Here is a 17,159-nt window from a genome sequence, read left to right as displayed (position 1 = left end):
TGCCGCTCATTTCCAGATGGTTTCAAATTACGGTAATCAGAAAATCTACCTCTTCCCACTGACTGATTCAACTTTTCCTTAGACTTCCAGTTTCTTGTTTTTTTTTTTTTTTTTTTGAATGATGGTAACATTTTTGGTTTTACATAATAAAACCTATCCTCTGAGGAAAAGATTCTGATTAATGTGTTGCGATCCAAAGTTTTCATTCTGTCCGGTTGAGTAGTCTTCCGAGAAGACCTCAGCAGTTCATCACTGGGGCTTTTTAATGAGCAAGTAATAATAGTTTTGAGCTTAGTTCAGCAGACAGGAGGCTGAGGAGAGAGACAATGTCTTTCCTCATTAAATTGTGATCATGGTTCATTGAGTTGTTCTTCATCCGCGCAGATGAAATAGCCATATAAATTTTCTTGTTCATCAAAACAAAAAGCTTTATGTGCTTTATAAAACCCTCCTGTGTCACGCCGTGGCCCATCCAGTCTCCATCACTCACCACCTATTGACCCATGAAAAGCATAAGCTTCCCATTTCTACAGGATGTCTGAGGTGTGCACCTTTTTGGCACCCAGCATACATGGCTTTTTGAAAAGTTCAGCAGATAAGACTCAAAACATCACCAAAAGGCACAAAACACTATTTTCAGAATTTAACAAGATTAATATTACTTGTTTTTTGTGTGCATGTTAGCACTAATTTGGCAATATTTCAAGAAATTGTGACTGAACTGCGATGGACTGGCGACCTGTCCAGGATGTACCCTGCTTCTCACCCGATGACAGCTGGAGATAGGCACCAGCACCCTTCCCGATCCCAAAGGGATAAGGCTGCAAGAAGTTAGATGGACGAATGGATGGATGGATGTGACTCTGAAACAAATTAGACCTATGTTTCTTTATAAACTCCTGCTTCTTCTGAAACACCGCCTTCAGGAAGTCATAACAACTGCGCTCCTCTATTAACCTTTTAGCGATGTTTTTACCAGGATCACATTGAGCAGCATCTCGTTTAAGGAGCTCAGCAGAAGTGCAGTTCCGCCAGGTGTTTGCTAACTGCTGCTGGCTAGTCTGAAGGAGCTGAGATGGGGTGAGATGTGCTGATAGGCATAAGCTCTGCATCGTGAACACTGCATCTCCGAGGAGGAGCTGCGCCTTGAAGGTGGTATTTGGTCCTCCCAGACGTTTTGGGCAGCTGAATGGTTGCTGATAGGTATTTTCTCAACCTATATAAAAAGAACCACAGACAACGTTACTTAGTTTTCAACCAAATTCTTGCAAGAATTGAGAAGGCACAGAGGATCAGCTCCTACAAGCCGACCTCCTTGCGTTCTGCCATTCTGCTGCAGAACTTGTCTTTTTATTAGCAGAGAAAGGGAGTGAATGGGATGTGGACGAGTGATCTTAACAAAAAGGGGGGGCTGCCCTGATAACAAGGAAGGGAAAACAGAAACTAAATTCTACACACAGACAATTAGAGGCAACTAAGGAGTTTCTCAGGAATTTCTCCTAAAGAAGCACCTGCAAAAAACATGCTTGAGGTCAAGGAAAGGTTAATTATCTCTTACACACAGTTAAACAAGTTCTTCCTCTCTCATCTTAAAATAAAAAACAACTATTAATATAAAACTACTAATGTAAGAAAGATAACAAAATATAGTTGCCATGGGAAATTAGGGGATTTCTCAAGCATGCATGAAAGAATCAAGGTAACACTCCCAGTATGTTTTTTGATGAGGAAATAATTATGTAAAGCTCAAAAAAGTTGATTTTACATGACACTGACCTTTTAATCCATGCTGAGGAGGCTTGTGTAAAAACAGAGTGCGTTCAATCATATAATTGTCCCAAACAAATCTGCAAGCACGGGGTGACAGTGTTGTGCTAAGAATTCACAAATAAATTAAACAAACAATATATACATATAAATGGATATAATGTATGTATGTAAAACAAATATGTTGTAATGGTGCCCAGGCAATTGCATGCAAACAGGCGTTTGTACCTGGATCCAAGTAAATCTGTGGTATCACTTTTATAGATTGCATTGTTTTTGATTCTAGACTCAACAGAAAATGTTCACTGAACAGCAGAATCTGGTTCGTACAGCTGAAGCACTCTGCACTTCACTGGTCATTCAGCCTCAAATGGCAAAATCTGACAAATGTTTACTGAAGCGTTTCTTTATGTTCACATTCTGCGGGCATTAAAGTAAGTCTCACTGAACCTCCTGTCACATGAGTGATTCAGAGGTGCTGCAGAAATACATCCCAGGAAACCTGAAAAGTATTGTGTGAAGACTGTACAGTAAAGCCCCAAATTACTCAAACCTCTGGCAGGTGTAGCTTTAAAATAACCTTGATTTTGACACTTTGGGGTAACTTCAACTTGATGTGGAATTGTTTTTGTTTCAAAACCGATACTACTATCACACATTACTATTTTCTTGATAGTTTGAGAGAAACTTTTCTCATTTGTTGTTACAATGAAAAAAAAAAGCAGATTTTAAAAATGCTAGGGGAATGAGTAATTTTAGGGTTAAAAGTAAGTACATCAGGCCACTGCAGGGACGTCTGAAACCCTTTATTTCAATTGTGCACTAATGTCCTCAGTGTGTGTCGACAGAATTCAGAAATAAACTATGTTTAGACATCTGGAAACAAAGTTAGGCGAGCGTGCCCCGTTCTGGTTCACCGCACTATAACAACATTTACTCAGACTGCTTTGTAATTTAAACTAAAAAAACGCTGGAAGGGGTGAACCTACAGTCTCTAATTGTCAGCAATACTGATGTGTTAGTTTACAACATGTGCTCTATGATGATTGATTTTTCCATCCATGGCTTGGATCATGTTCATTATGATCTCCCAGGTGAGTAGGAGTTGGCGCGGGGCGGCCATATGGCTGCTGCCTTCCCCTGTCTGTATTGGCTGACCTCTATAGCTAACTCAAGCTGACAATTTTCACAGCTCAAGTATTTTCAGTTCTCCTGCCATAACTGCTTCTACATATAAATGTTTACCCCAATGTCATGTCGTTTTCTACAATAATTAACTTACCAAGTGTAAATGCTGCCTTCCCGCTTCCATAAAACATCTGAGTGAGTAAAGTGCACCATCTGTGGCACCTTTCATTATGAATGATTATCCCTGCCTTTGCTCAAAGCTCACACCTCTCACTTTGAACCCGAAACAACAAGATAAGATACTGTGCCTCTCAGATCGCACATAGGACCGGATAAGTTATCCTTATTTGTTCCATAAGTATCTTAGAGTGATAAAGAAAAATATTTGGCCTTGACCTTAAAATAAGTTCAAAATTCATTGCAGCAAAATTTTCTCACAATGCAAAATATGGAAAAGCACAAGACCATTGGATGTCTTTATGTCAAAAATGCAAATGAAATTGAGCTCTTGCCAAGAACAAAATGAATCTAATAACTTCAAAATTGATCACTGTGAAACCATCCTTTGTATTATGAAAAAACAAAGTTTTCTCTTGTAATCTGTTTCATCTCATCTGTCAAAAATTGTTCTGTGGAAATTGTGCAACACTTGCACTTGTCGAGGCCCGTGGCAGAGAAATATCCTCGGGGAGGAGAGCGAGACTTCCTTTGGGATGGTTCCACAGAAAGTTGCACAGAATTTCTTGAAAGATTAGATACAGAGCAAACCCTCTCTCCAAGTTCCCATTACTAATGAATCCACTCCATTACATGGAAAAGAAGCCGGTCGAAAAAGCTCTGTTAAACGAAAACAGGAGCAAATGAAACCATTTTCTGGAACTTCGCGTTTCACGGTCACGCCTAATAAAAATAGAGAAAGAAAACACACAGAGATAAAGAAAGAGAGAGAACGAGGGAGAGAGAGAGCGGAGCGAGAGAGAGAGCGATAGAGAGATGGGGAACAGAGCGCACTGCCGCCTGCACAGCAGCTGAATCTGTGCGCGCTTTCCTGTCAAAAATGCGCAGGCAGCAGCGCTGTTAAAACGTGCTCTGTCAAACTGAAAGACGTAGGCTGACAAAACGCCCAGCGCCCTCTCGAAGAAACTGGAGCCAGTGGGAAGGATGCTGCGCTTACGAGAAGCAGGTGTATCCAGCCAAGTGGAGGGGACGCAGGGAACGGAGCAGGAGCGACCCGCTGGAGCCGCTGGACAAAAGCACCTGCTTCAGAGGAACAGCCAGCAGTCTTTGCTGCTTCTTTCCTTTTTTTAACAGCTGGATTTTATCTCACGAAATGTGCATCTGGCATCCAGAGTGGGGAATACGGGCGCCATGAGACTGACGGACGCACAACTAATTTGGAAAACACCTTAGAGGACAAGAGAAGAAAACAAAGATAGTGTGTACGTTTTTGTTGATCACAGAGATCTGCTGAAATGCCCGGGACGGTCTCCTCGGCGCCGCTGCTCTACATAGGCATGGAGGTTCTGATAGCTGTCGCCTCCGTGATCGGGAATGTGATGGTGGTTTGGGCGGTGAAAATTAATAAGTCCCTGCGAGACACCACGTTTTGCTTCATCGTCTCCCTGGCCGTGGCGGATATTGCGGTGGGAGCGCTGGTCATCCCCCTGGCCATCACGGTCAGCATCGGACTTAAGACTTACTTTTACAGCTGCCTGCTCGGGACGTGCACCATGCTGGTGCTGACGCAAAGTTCAATCCTGGCCCTGCTGGCCATCGCAATTGACCGCTATCTCAGGGTCAAGATCCCGACCAGGTAATGTAGGTCTTTCCTCTCAACGCGCACGGGGAAGGACGGGAGGAGGTCGGGTCAAGGTTCAAGTCTGATTATTGTTTGCTCCATGTGGGAAGGGATGATGGTGGTCGTTTCTTCACACAGAGGTCAGAGCTACTACAGCTCTCTTCTTGTGAATCGATTTGCACGGGGATCGTGTTTCACTTCAGACTGTCGTGTTAAGGTACACATTTGGGTAGATTTAGCTCGCCAGAGGATTCATGAAAACAACAGGGGCATGCTGATCACGCAGTAGCCTGTGAGTTTCTGTTTGTCCCGTCTTAACAGGGCCTTGCGGAAATATAGACCTGACACCACTGAACTCAGCAAGCATAACCCTCAACGGGCTTAAGTTGATTTTTATATGACAAACCAACACAAAGGTTCACATTAATGTGAACAGGAAGAAAAAGAAAAGCTGACTCATTATTTAACTAAAGATAATCAGAGACGTGGGTCATGCTTGGGTTCCAACTCCCTGGGTCAATAATTTGCAAACCAATCTTTTGTTACAATGAATCTACAAGTCTACATATCTTCACTGCTGTTGACAAAAAGTTTTGACGTTTTGGTGCAGACAACTGAATCCATGTCTGGACTTTGACTGGGCCGTTGTGACACATGGAGTACAATGCATCTCTGGCTTTGTGTTTGAGGCTGTTTGTCCTGCTATAGATCCTTGAGAGCTGCTGTCCTGCAGCCTTTACAGTCATTCCTACTGCAGCTGAATCCAATGAATGCCTCCTTACCATGGGTTGCCTTACCAGGCCTCTGCAGGGCTGAATGACTGCTGATGAGAGAATTCAGGCATTTGATTCAGGTGTGTTGGAAAAATAAAGGTATCTAAAAGCTGTAGGATGGTTGGTCATAAAGACTGGACATTGCCACCCCTGTGCTGGAAGATTAGCCTCAGGTTTTTAAAACCACTTTTAAGTTTTCCTGATTGCCCACTGTTAGCTTCGTATATCTTCCTAATAAACCTGGTCAGCCTCTATCATGCTGCCACCATTGTGTGGACGATATGACCAGCGTGATGGGAAATATTACTCTTTTTTGCCACAAATAGTTTATCCTAAGTGGTCAAAAAACGTACAGTTTCACTTTATCTAACCACAGTTTTTTTTTCTTCCACATGTTTGCTGTTTTTCCTGCTTAGTTTTTGATAAACTGCAAATGGAACTTCTTCTCCAGAGTTACCATTGGCCTCTTGGCTGCTTCTATGATTAAAGTTTTCCTTTTCAAGCCAGACAATGTTGATTTCAGGTATTTACCAGAACAGAAACATGTATTCTTCTGTAGAGCCATCCATCATCCCATCAACCCTTACTGGTTTCCCTGCTACAGAAAAGCAACTTGATGCTGCAGTCACTGTGTATGGTAGGGATAATGTGTTCAAGATGGACATTCATCTCTTTGTAGGCTTAGAGTTTCGATAAATGTTTTATAGCCAAATTCTGCTTTAAGCATCTTCACAGCTTTATCCTTGACCTGACTGCTGTGTTCCTTCATCTTTATGTCGCTGCTGTTTTCTAACAACACAGAACAAATTTACACTGACAAACAGGCGTACTCTGATTATTGTATTTACCAGGGGACTTCCTTAAGAAATTGAAAACTGAACATGAAATTGGATTTTATTCAGGTGTATCAGAATGAAAGGGCTATATAGATGTTGATGTGCAGTATTGTATGTAATGTCACAAACTGTAGAAAAGTTCAAGGGTGTGAATTTTTTTGTAAGGTCTGAATGCATGTGATTTTAATGACAGAACTAGAGCAGTCCAGGATAATGACTAGGAGCTGATATAACAGCCAAGTATCAACTAAACGTAATTTATTATTTCTTGTCACCACAGATAATAGCTTGTGGCTCATTACGACACTCTTGGAAAACCTTTAGCTGTTGGCGTCTTATTTCTTTCAGCAATCCAAAGTCCTTTTAATTGTGGCTCAAGTGAAATAAATCAGCAATTTTCAGGGATGTTCAGCATCTTCCATACTTTCTAACAAAAGCAAAAACACTAATTCACAGATATACCACAATTAATGGGCACATATTACAGTTTTCGCAACATTTCCTTTTTAGTTGTGGTGACGCTTGTAGCTTGTGACAGACAAGCCAGTTTCCATTTCCAAACTCTGGAAATATGCTTAAAAAAGCTTGAAAGAAAAAGAGTGAACTGGGCAGCCAAGCTGTCACCAATTACGTACTAAAATCTTCAAACCATTTAAGTCTTTTGCTCCATCAGAACAATGAAACAAATGGTGCTTTTTGATGCTATTTTTCTTCTCTAAGGAGCGAACAGACTGGTTCATGCGTCTCTGTACCGCTGCATCTCAACACATATGCCTCCTAATCAATACTAGACACAGCACATGGCACCAGTGACAGTCGGGCTAAAATGCAAGGTCCGGTTTAGCTCCAGGCTCCCTTTTTAGCAAAGGTCAGCTTGTGATGATGCAAACATTTTCTCATCATACTCTGTAAATATCAACCAATGGTAATCTACACATGATCCAATTACTGCTCTGCATGCTTTCTAGCATCGAGGTGGATCAGATAAATGTTTACATGTGTGCCTTTAGGCTGCACCTGTTTCATTTCTTTCTCTGTAGACGCGAGAGGAATAATAACATTTCAGAGACCCTGAATCTTTTACCTCAATCAGTCTCTCACCATTAATCCTTTATAGTAGGTTATTTAGAAGATATAAATCTGAAGCAGAAATGGGAAGTCTGGTGGACCAAATATTGCATCTGCAAAATTAAATTGCAAAGTTAAGAATCATGTATGAAAAACAATATGGCTGCAGAGTATAAAGTACGCTGATGTTACTTTCAGGGATGCTGCCTAATTTGCACTGCAATGAGCTGCAACCCATCAGCTTAGGGTTTAAAGTATTCAAGTCAAGGACAATAAAATAAAACTTATTCTGGTTGCATATAAAAAAATAAATAAAGATAGTAAAATAAAAAACATTTCAACAAATGTCAAATATGATGTTCAACCAACACAAGAAGATAATATTAGTTTGCTAAGTTTAAAAAATATATACATCAACTGTTACGGTTTGTGAAAGAAAACATGCATGTTCCAACAGTGAAGACATTTTGACGTATTTCTGGTTTTTCCTGCAGGTACAAGCGGGTGGTGACGTCCCGGCGGGCGGGCCTGGCTGTGGTGATATGCTGGACGTTGGCGTTCATCGTGGGGCTGACGCCCATGTTAGGGTGGAACAATCTGAAGCGCCTCCAGGAGAACGGCACGATCGGCTCGGACCTCATCGTCACCTGCCAGTTTGAGACCGTCATCAGTATGAAGTACATGGTTTACTTCAACTTCTTCGGCTGCGTCCTGCCGCCGCTGCTGTTCATGCTGGTCATATATGTGGAAATCTTTTACATGATCCACAAGCAGCTGAACAACAAGAAAATCACCTCCAGCTTCTCAGACCCCAACAAGTACTACGACAAAGAGTTGAATCTTGCCAAATCTCTTGTTCTGGTGTTTGTTCTGTTTGCCATCAGCTGGCTCCCTCTTCACATCATCAACTGCATCACGTTCTTCTGTCCCCAGTGTGACAAGCCAATGGTTCTGCTCTACATTGCCATCCTACTCACTCACGGCAACTCCGCTGTCAACCCAATCGTCTACGCTTTCCGCATCAAAAAGTTTCGCACTGCGTTTCAGAAAATATGGCAGCAGTACTTCTGCTGCAAGGAGACGCTGGCTTTGGACTTCCAGCAAAGTGACAGAAAAGACAAGGCCAATCTGGAGCCAAAACCGGTTGCATCGCTTCAGCCTGCTCAATTGGGGGTCTTTAAATCGTATCCTTCGCTGGAGCTGCAGCTGCAGCCGTCTCCGCTGGAGCTCCAGGACGAGCAGAAGATTAAAACACCTCAGCAAACTTACAAACTTCCCCCTTTTGTCGAGCAGAGTGTAGCCTGAGCGAAGGAGAGAAATGGTTGGTTAAAGAAATAAGCTCTTGTCCAAAAGCGGTGGCTCTCTCCTCATCTGAATGTAGTTTGAAGAGAACAGATCACAGCAAGGCGCCGCAAAGCTCTTGCGATTAGCAACGTGGTTCTGTGGAAGATTGTTCGTCCTCAGGAAGAGCACACATGCACAAAACAGTGCAGGCAGCATACTGAGAAGCCTGCAATGTCTATTTACGTGCTTATCTCAGTAAGATACTGAGCACATGAAGCTTTAACTGTTCTATTACTTATGGTGAAGCAGTTTGTGTGAACATTAGAAAATGTGCAATATAAGTTATTGTGCTTTGTCAGTATCAACGTCTCTGTGTTACGACTTGCCTGAACATTTATACATCAGACAGAGCAGGGTAATCTTACTACTTTAATACTGTGTATGTTCCAACTGACTCTGGCTAAAAAAATATATATAAATATATATGAATGTAATCATGTAAATATGAGACGGCATTCACTTGTGAATGCTCGACTAATCTTCAGGGTCTAAATCGCACAATGACGTGCGCAGGAAGCAGTGTTAAGGGACAGAATAATGTAACGAGAGCTAGCATCTCTCCTATGGAGCTCAGTCAGGCCTCAGGTGATCCAGCTGCAGTTTTCCATTGCAGACGAGATGGACGGGGATATAAACAAGCACACAGAGGCTTTAAAATTTTAAAAGCTACATGCAGGACACTTGTAGCAGCTCACAGGGGAAAAACACAAGATGCTCTTAGATCTCATGTTTGTTCAGTCTCCACGTCAGTAAGCTGCGAGTGAAGTTTTCTTTAGCTCCTTGTCATCGCTACATCATGACAGTTTACCATCACCAACTGTGGCTTTCATGGCCTTGTTCAAATATTCAACCGAACACTGACTAAATTCTGAAATGTCAACCTGAAGATTGTGAGTTTTACCTGTAAACTTATTATTTTGCATCTTGCCAAACTGAAGCATCTTCAGATTCATAATTAAACTATGTTCAATACCTCTTAAACACAGGATGTAAAGCTGTTTTTGTCTACCCATTATTCATATTTAATAATCTTGCTTGAAGGGATAGCTTAGAGAGGATCTGTTGAAATTTTATAAATACTTAGCATCTTACCTGCTGTTGCTAAAGCTCTTGACATCCTCATTTTGTTTAAATCCAGATTAGCTGTAACCTAACAGCCACTTCAGGGTGGCCAAAATGAACTTTTATCCCTTAAAAATAATTCCAGTTTAAAAAATTTTATAACAGTTGATGGGATGAATCTTTAAACTGTTGCTACATTTGTTATTGGGTGGTTATTTACAGAACACAGATTATTATTAGTCCAGGATGAATGAAACCTTAATCTGTCATTATTCTTTCATTGGGTTGTTATTTACACAGAAGTCAATGAATATTTACATAGAAAATGAAGATAGTGAGTGGTGTTTCGCTAGTGATCTTCCTATGTGAAATATACTGAGAATGGAAAATAAAAACAAGCTAATGCAAAAATGACTAATACAGCATTCAATTAAATAACTATGTTTTTCACTTTTCACATGTTTTTCATCAGCCAGTTGGTTCGACTGCACCATCTTGAGAAATCAGTTTCCCTGTGTACATACTGACCAGTTTGATGGTAAATAACCACTTTACTAAAATGTCACAAAAAAACAGTATTTATGCAAACTACCATGGCATTTTCAAAAGTGGAGTTGTTTTAAGAATATTTCTCTCTTTCAAGGTCAGGAATTTTATCCATTTGTTGTAAACGCTTCGGTTTTAAGAAGGAGGACATTTTGATTGCTTCTCACCCTTTTGAGAAGAAAAGAATCAATGCAGTCCTCACAAATGAGTACTGATAACACAGTTTGAGCTTGCCTTTGTAGAAACCATGTTTGTACACTAAAGCTGTTTAGCAACAGGAAATATGATTTGATGGAAAGGTCATGCAGACCAGACTGTTTTCTATTCATTTACAGGGTAAATTATGTTAAACAGCAGCCTTGGAAGGCTGCAAATTGCTGTTGCTGGACACATTCATGAAAACACAAATTGTCTGGTTTTGCAGTTCATTACGTTCTCACAGGATCTGCAGCATTATGAGGCATTTCAGCGACTGGTTCAACTGTTTTCCTCAAAATTAAAACCCGGGCTAGAAAACAAGAAGCATTTTTAGAAAAACAACATTTCAATTCTCATTGAAAGTCTAAAGAAAAATACATTTATTAAGGAGTATGGACTTTCTTCTACAAAGTAACTTCAGTCACATCTGCACACATTTCTGCTTAAACAAAGGGCAGCTTCTGACCTCTTCTCCCCCGACAACAGAACAAAAAAAATAAAATTGTCGGCACTAATAGGGTTGTTAAAGAAAATGAGCAAAACCCAAGTAAAACATTCATTCATTCATTCATGTCATTTTAAATTATCAACATTGTGAATCGCTAAAAACTACCCACAACTTCACAAACACATTCAATATCAGCCACATCTGTGCTTCCCTTTTAACTTTAGGAAGTGGGATCTTTGTGAAAAATAAAAATAAACAAGTGGCTAAACATATATTAACGCTCCTCTCATGCCCATTTTTAAAAAGGAAAGATAAGTTCATTAAGAGCATTTAGGACTCTGGGCAGAAGACCATAGTTGAATTCAATAAATCATCCTCAATCATTCAGGCAGAGCCATTTTATTAGGGGTCTGAAAGAAGCCATATCTTAATTGACCTAAGGAGCACACGCACATACACTCAAACAAGTTTCTGTGGATTTTAAAAGCAGGCACTTTACTAACTCAAGGATTGATTTTAATACACCAGGTTTTTTATTATTATTATTTTAATACACGCTGCTGTAAAATGCCCCAAAATATTCAATACATTCTGACGTAAATGTGCTTTCCTGTCTGGCTTTTCAAAAATGTAGTGTCAGTACTTTTTATGCTGCAGTAAATGATAATGCTATTAAATTTAAATATACATGACAGAAAATGCAATTTGTTTGAATGTATGGGGTACATCTATTTAGTTCCTTTTCTTAAAAAAAAGTGGATGTTTGCTTTCTATCGTTCCCTCTTTATGAGTCATCACTTGAGTTGCAATCATCAACTCCAAGCCGCTAATATCCCACTTTGCGCTGCACGTTGGTGCAGCAGATGGCTGTCAGGACATTCATCAACACAGCACAATAATGCAAAGAGTTTGTGTTATGTAACGCTGGAGTGGCGGCTCATTTTTCCCATCAAAGACTAAGTGAATTCCTCTGATCGGTGAAGTCGTGAAGCTCCAGGTAGATCACATAATCAAAGTAAACACTGTTCGCTCAGTGCTGTGTTTCTACTGGATTTTCTTCTCACAAGCTGCCATCAGATTTGCTTCAGTCACCTCACTCAGATATAACACAGGAATACCCACAGAGGAAGATGTGGTGCTTTTTATATGCAACATTTGCTAACAAAAATCAATAAACAAATCTAATGCTTTATAAAGAGCGGAGAGCCGATATTGCATTCTGAGGCTATTCTTATTCTGGTAATAAAATGAGTGATCGAATATCAAGTAAGAAAGGATTCCTGAGAAGAACAACAGGAAGAGTGGGAATATTAGAACTGAGGTGACCTTTGCGTGTCTGTGGGGTTAATGTGGATTTTACCTGCAGGTTCTCAATACAAATTTGCCCTAATTCAATAATAACCCACTTTAAAACCAGCAGAAATAACCAAAATCACAAGTTCATGTCAGTAAATTAAGCAAATCATCAATTAAAAATAATTTCAAAATTGTTTAGATTGATTAGACACATAATGTGGTACTAGAGTGTGAAATTTTCTTTTGTACAATTTTTGACACTATTCTGGTTCATTGAGATGAATCTTTAATAATCAGCTTGACTACATGTGTAAGAAAAATGTTCAGAAAATGTGGGCAGGTTAGTGATATGCCTGATTAATGTTACCAAAAAGAGCACCAGTGTCCTTCGCCATTCTCAACCTTCCCTTTGGTTGGCCAGCATGTGTGTTGATCAATATATCCCTCTGGTCAGTTTGTTTCAATCATGTTTCATGGGAATAATGACATGCGCAGAGTTTCAAGCCTCAAAAGACTCCCTGCAGCTCCAACGCTGCTGGAAGCTGAGGAGGAAATGCATGGCATAATATTTATGTCACAGTGGAGAGTTTTTTTTTTTCTCTTACATTAAAAATGGAGGAGCAGTGTGAGCTACCTGGGCTCTCATTATGCAGCCATAATGAACGAGCAAACATTGTGTGCTTGTGTGTTTCTGTTGGTGCTGCACAGCAGCAATCACGGCTCCTTGTAAGAGCTGTAAACAAATGCAGCTGAGACCAAAAGGCGTTTCAACTGCACTTTACAGTTGATCCTGAAAAGCGCAGGATCATCTGTCACATAAAGTTAATTGCTAACATAGTTCTGCATGACTTCAAACTGAAGAGATCAGTCATAAAAAAAACAAACAAACAAACAAACAAAAACACTTGATGTAGAATCGGGCCACCAGTTCTGCATCTGTGTCAAACTTATCTGCAGAGTGAAGAAGAATCAGAGAAGGAAACTCGACGCCAAGTTGGCATTACAGCTAACAAGAGGCTGCATCCAAACTGATAAGCAAAAAAATATGTAAATAAATAAATAAATACAAAAAACAGATCATTTGAATTAGCAGCAGATGGAAAATTTGCACTCAGTAACAGCTGAGCTCAGCTAGTTAAACTGAAATGATGCCCATAATTTATCTGGACTTCTTCAGTAATGTTAGAAAATGTTAGCTGAACCTAATAGCTATTAGTGATTGATCTTCACTTCCTTAATGAGCAACAAGGTATGATTCTATACAAAATGCTTCGATAAAAAAGCATCACAATCAAACTAATTTACAAAATCATGTCTGTGAAATCGGTTATTCAAATAAGAGCCTTGCAAAAAGGAAACAAGCATTAATCTTTACACTTCTCTAAATAGGGGCCTGTGGATTAATTATATATAATTAAATGCTGAAGGATAGAAGTAAATTAGATGGAATTGTCTTGTTATGTGAAGGATAAATAAATACAGTGGCACAATGTTTAGTTCACAATGATCATTTTGCAGATCAGACTAAGCTGGAAAGATTTTTGGTCGCATAATTGTCTGCTTGTGTGAAGGAGAGATTTTCCAGAGGCAGTGTGAGGCGTTCTCCGGCTCACTGATGCATCATCTGCTAAAACATGAATTCCCACGACCTCAGCTCCATTTTAAAGCCACCTCGGTCTGTGCGTCTCCTGGTGACAGAGTGCCACCTGCTGGTGAAGCTTGCTAAAGCCAAAGAATTTCATTACTACTAAGTGGGGGAGGTCATTATTGAGCTGGCCCGTTTCCAGTGCACAATCTTTTATTAAAAATATCTTTATGGGCGCTCCAAGATGAGCCTGGCTCTTATTCACATACTAATTAACGTCACGAGGGGATGTGCAGCGCAAGAATAATGGATCTGAAAAAAAAAAAGATTAAAAAAAAGATTGCTGATAATGACAAGAGTAGAAAAAGACAATCCTGTAGTGATATTCAAGCAGCTTCTGGTCATCACGCTGTGCTGTGGGTCCTCAGAAGAGACGAACAGGAAATTACCCGACATTTGTCAAAAACCCAACCGCTAGCTGTTGCTTTTTTCCACTTAGTTATTATTATTCAAATAACAATAAATCTACAATAACAGACCATGTAGTAAAAAAAAAAACTACTAAGAATATGATAGTTTTTTTGTGAAAACCACTAACTCCTCAGTGATTTGCTGTAAATTGCTTTTTTAGAAAACAAGCTGAATGTACTTATTTTATTGTTAAAGCAACAAGAAATGTTTACAATGCAATATTTCTAAAATTTCTTTAAAACAAAATGTGCAGACACATCCACACGGTCTAGTGTTCTCATTTTAAGTGATTTATACATCACAATGTCCAAAATCAGCCAGTTAAGTCATCTTGGCCGTTGTAAGGATTTTGTGTGGCCCAAAACCAAAATTCACAAACGATCATAAAAAACGTCTGGCCCAGCAGCAGGCGGTTGATCCAGACAGACACATTTTAGCATTTTGAGGTAGAATTTTTACTAAAGGGAGGCAAAAAACGATGTAATATCAATTGGAACACATTAACTATTTAGCTCTTTAACTTCACAGTTAACAGGACTGGAAAGTCCAGCAACTTTTACTGAAAAGCAGTCTTACTCACACCCAATGATTAAAATTGGCTGCATAAAGCAAGTCTTTTCAAAGAAAGAGTGAATCACAAGTCATTCTTAATAATTTTTGTAGACCAATAAAAACAGAAGTCAGACCCACAATATTTATGACATCAGATTCCTTTTTTAAATTTTTTTTATTAAAAGCGGTTCATGAGCGATCAGTTTCAGGGTTTGGATATAAGAAGTATTTACAGACCATTTTTCTACAAACAATCATGCTACTTTTTAATTTCATTAAAAAAATAAATGTTTTGGGGTTTTTTTAGCAATAAAAATCACAAGAAACTGATTCTAGTGGGTGGTTTTGTCTAAAAAGGTTTGAACCCCACTGCTCTGAACTGCTTTGGTGTAAAGGCAGTAAATATCAATGACCTCTAATCTTTGATGGGCTTTTCTGCTCTCAAATGAAATTCTGCTCAGAGCCTTATAGACTCGCGGCAAAAGCAAGTCTTTTATTGAAAGCTCTCTGAACAGTGGCAGGAATATTCAAGAATTTAGATTCCTTAGGAATTCAGGGAAGAAGTTGCAAGACGTGATCTGGAGTACCATCAGTTTTCATCAGAAAAATCAGTTTTGTTTATCTTGTTAGATTTCTGAGCAGGTGTTTGAAGCTTCCCTCTGTCTTGCTGAAAATAGTTTGGGCACAGTGCAAAAAAAATGTTTCCACATACCCACATTAGAGCACCCACACTCCATCAGATATTATTGTGGCCAAAGTTGATATAATTAAGTGGTCCATGTTTTGGAAAATGAAATGTTGTTCTTGCTCCTGTCGCGTTCTGGAAGTGGGGGGGGAAGAGTTCTGCTCTCGTCTACTTCTAGTGGTACTGACTCAGTCAATGGCAGATGTGCAACCACAGCAGTAACTCCACATTTCAGGCTTCGTTACTGGAAGCCGACAACAGCATGAACAAGCAAGGCATGTTTGTCATGGCAAGAGATGCTGCTGCTTACACATAGGGTCGTGTGAGTTCAAACCACGACGGCTTGCACATCTTGCAACAAAAAGGCCCCCCGAGAGCAGCAAACACACAGAAAGAGGAACAACCGCCTGCCTCAACAAGTCTGCGCCAAAGTTGTGGCTGCAGAGGCAGCCGAAGTGCTGAGCCTGACTCACTTCCAACTTGCTATCAGCTGTTCCTACTCTATCAAGGAGGGGAAATTCCCATAGCTTTTCCCGTTTCTTTCCCCACACCGTGTGTTTAAAAATGTGCTGAGGAGTGATGGACGAGAAATGACTTTTAAACTGGGGGGAAGTGTGGGTTATAGCCCCTATTTTCTTGGCGGCAGATGCTGAAAACAACTTAAAAATGTTATAAGGGCGTTAACAAGCAATAATAATATTCTGTGCAATCAGAGTGCCCATCGTGGGCCTGGCTTCCCTCCTTGTGGTTGTGCTTTGAATGGCATCCACCCATGATAACCGCAGCTTAAGACTGGCAGCAAATTGTTTTTAATGATGGCAGAGCAAAAGCTTGCCATATTCCCCCCGTCTGCCTCCACTTGTTCTGTGCTGGCAGCGAGCTCAGTCAGTTCTTATAAAAGGACAACAAGCACAACAGTTTCTTGTTTTCTGCTGTGGATGCTCACAAGCTCGTACAAATTGGAAAAAAAAATATAGCTTAGAGTTACAGTTCCCTTGGGGTGGACTAGTGGTGTCGGTATTAAGGCGCCAACCATGAACCACAACAATCCGTTTCACATCCTGCTGGGTTACTCTTCCCTGAAAAGCTTCTTCTTCTGTAGCTTCATGCTTTATTTCGATCTACACTCCAAAGTATTTCTGACACATTTACAGTCTCTGAATATTTTTGACCGGTAGCACAGGTACACTTTGAATACCACAAACCCCAAATTACCCAACAAGGATCTGGGAACATTATCATCAACCTCATAATCACTCAGTCGTTGCAGAAAATGTGTGGACGCACATTTAAAAACATTCCATCATATCCTGTCTCACTCATCAGTATGTGCCAATACTGTGGATTACCTAAGTAGAAACACAAGCAAAGGAGGTGTTCTGGTGTTCATATAAGAAAAACATGTTAAAAAAAAAGGGCTACATGACGCAGACTGTCTAAAAGCCTTGATCAGTGGATGTGTGGAGTGGATTTTCCCAAAGGCTGTCGGAGGCTGACAATCTATTTATGGAGCACATAGAACTTTTAAAAGGATAGTTCAGATTTTATAAGAAATGGTTTTGGTTTTAAGAGGTTATTCCTCTTACGAATCCAAAAGGTAAT

The 17,159-nt window shown here is 40.1% G+C and overlaps 1 protein-coding gene across 1 annotated transcript; it reads left to right on the top strand.

Moving 5' to 3' along the window:
• The first annotated feature begins 3,441 nt into the window (after positions 1–3,441).
• On the top strand, positions 3,442–11,574 carry adora1b (adenosine A1 receptor b). The gene is made up of 2 exons (XM_032573221.1): positions 3,442–4,708; positions 7,865–11,574. Exons 1-2 carry the CDS (start codon positions 4,368–4,370, stop codon positions 8,673–8,675), a joined length of 1,152 nt encoding a protein of 383 aa, XP_032429112.1. The 5' UTR covers positions 3,442–4,367; the 3' UTR covers positions 8,676–11,574.
• Positions 11,575–17,159: the final 5,585 nt, after the last annotated feature.

The sequence above is a fragment of the Xiphophorus hellerii genome, chromosome 1, assembly GCF_003331165.1.
Source record: "Xiphophorus hellerii strain 12219 chromosome 1, Xiphophorus_hellerii-4.1, whole genome shotgun sequence".
Classification (NCBI taxonomy): domain Eukaryota; kingdom Metazoa; phylum Chordata; class Actinopteri; order Cyprinodontiformes; family Poeciliidae; genus Xiphophorus; species Xiphophorus hellerii.
The sequence above is the reverse complement of the archived record's forward strand: the minus strand, read 5'-3'. Positions and strand labels throughout refer to the sequence as shown.

What these genes read in the sequence shown, in the direction of transcription:
- adora1b (XM_032573221.1), top strand. Translation starts at nt 4,368, where the DNA reads ATGCCCGGGACGGTCTCCTCGGCGCCGCTGCTCTACATAGGCATGGAG. An exon ending in AGGGTCAAGATCCCGACCAG is followed by an intron (nt 4,709 to 7,864) that starts GTAATGTAGGTC and finishes TTTTTCCTGCAG; the next exon opens with GTACAAGCGGGTGGTGACGT.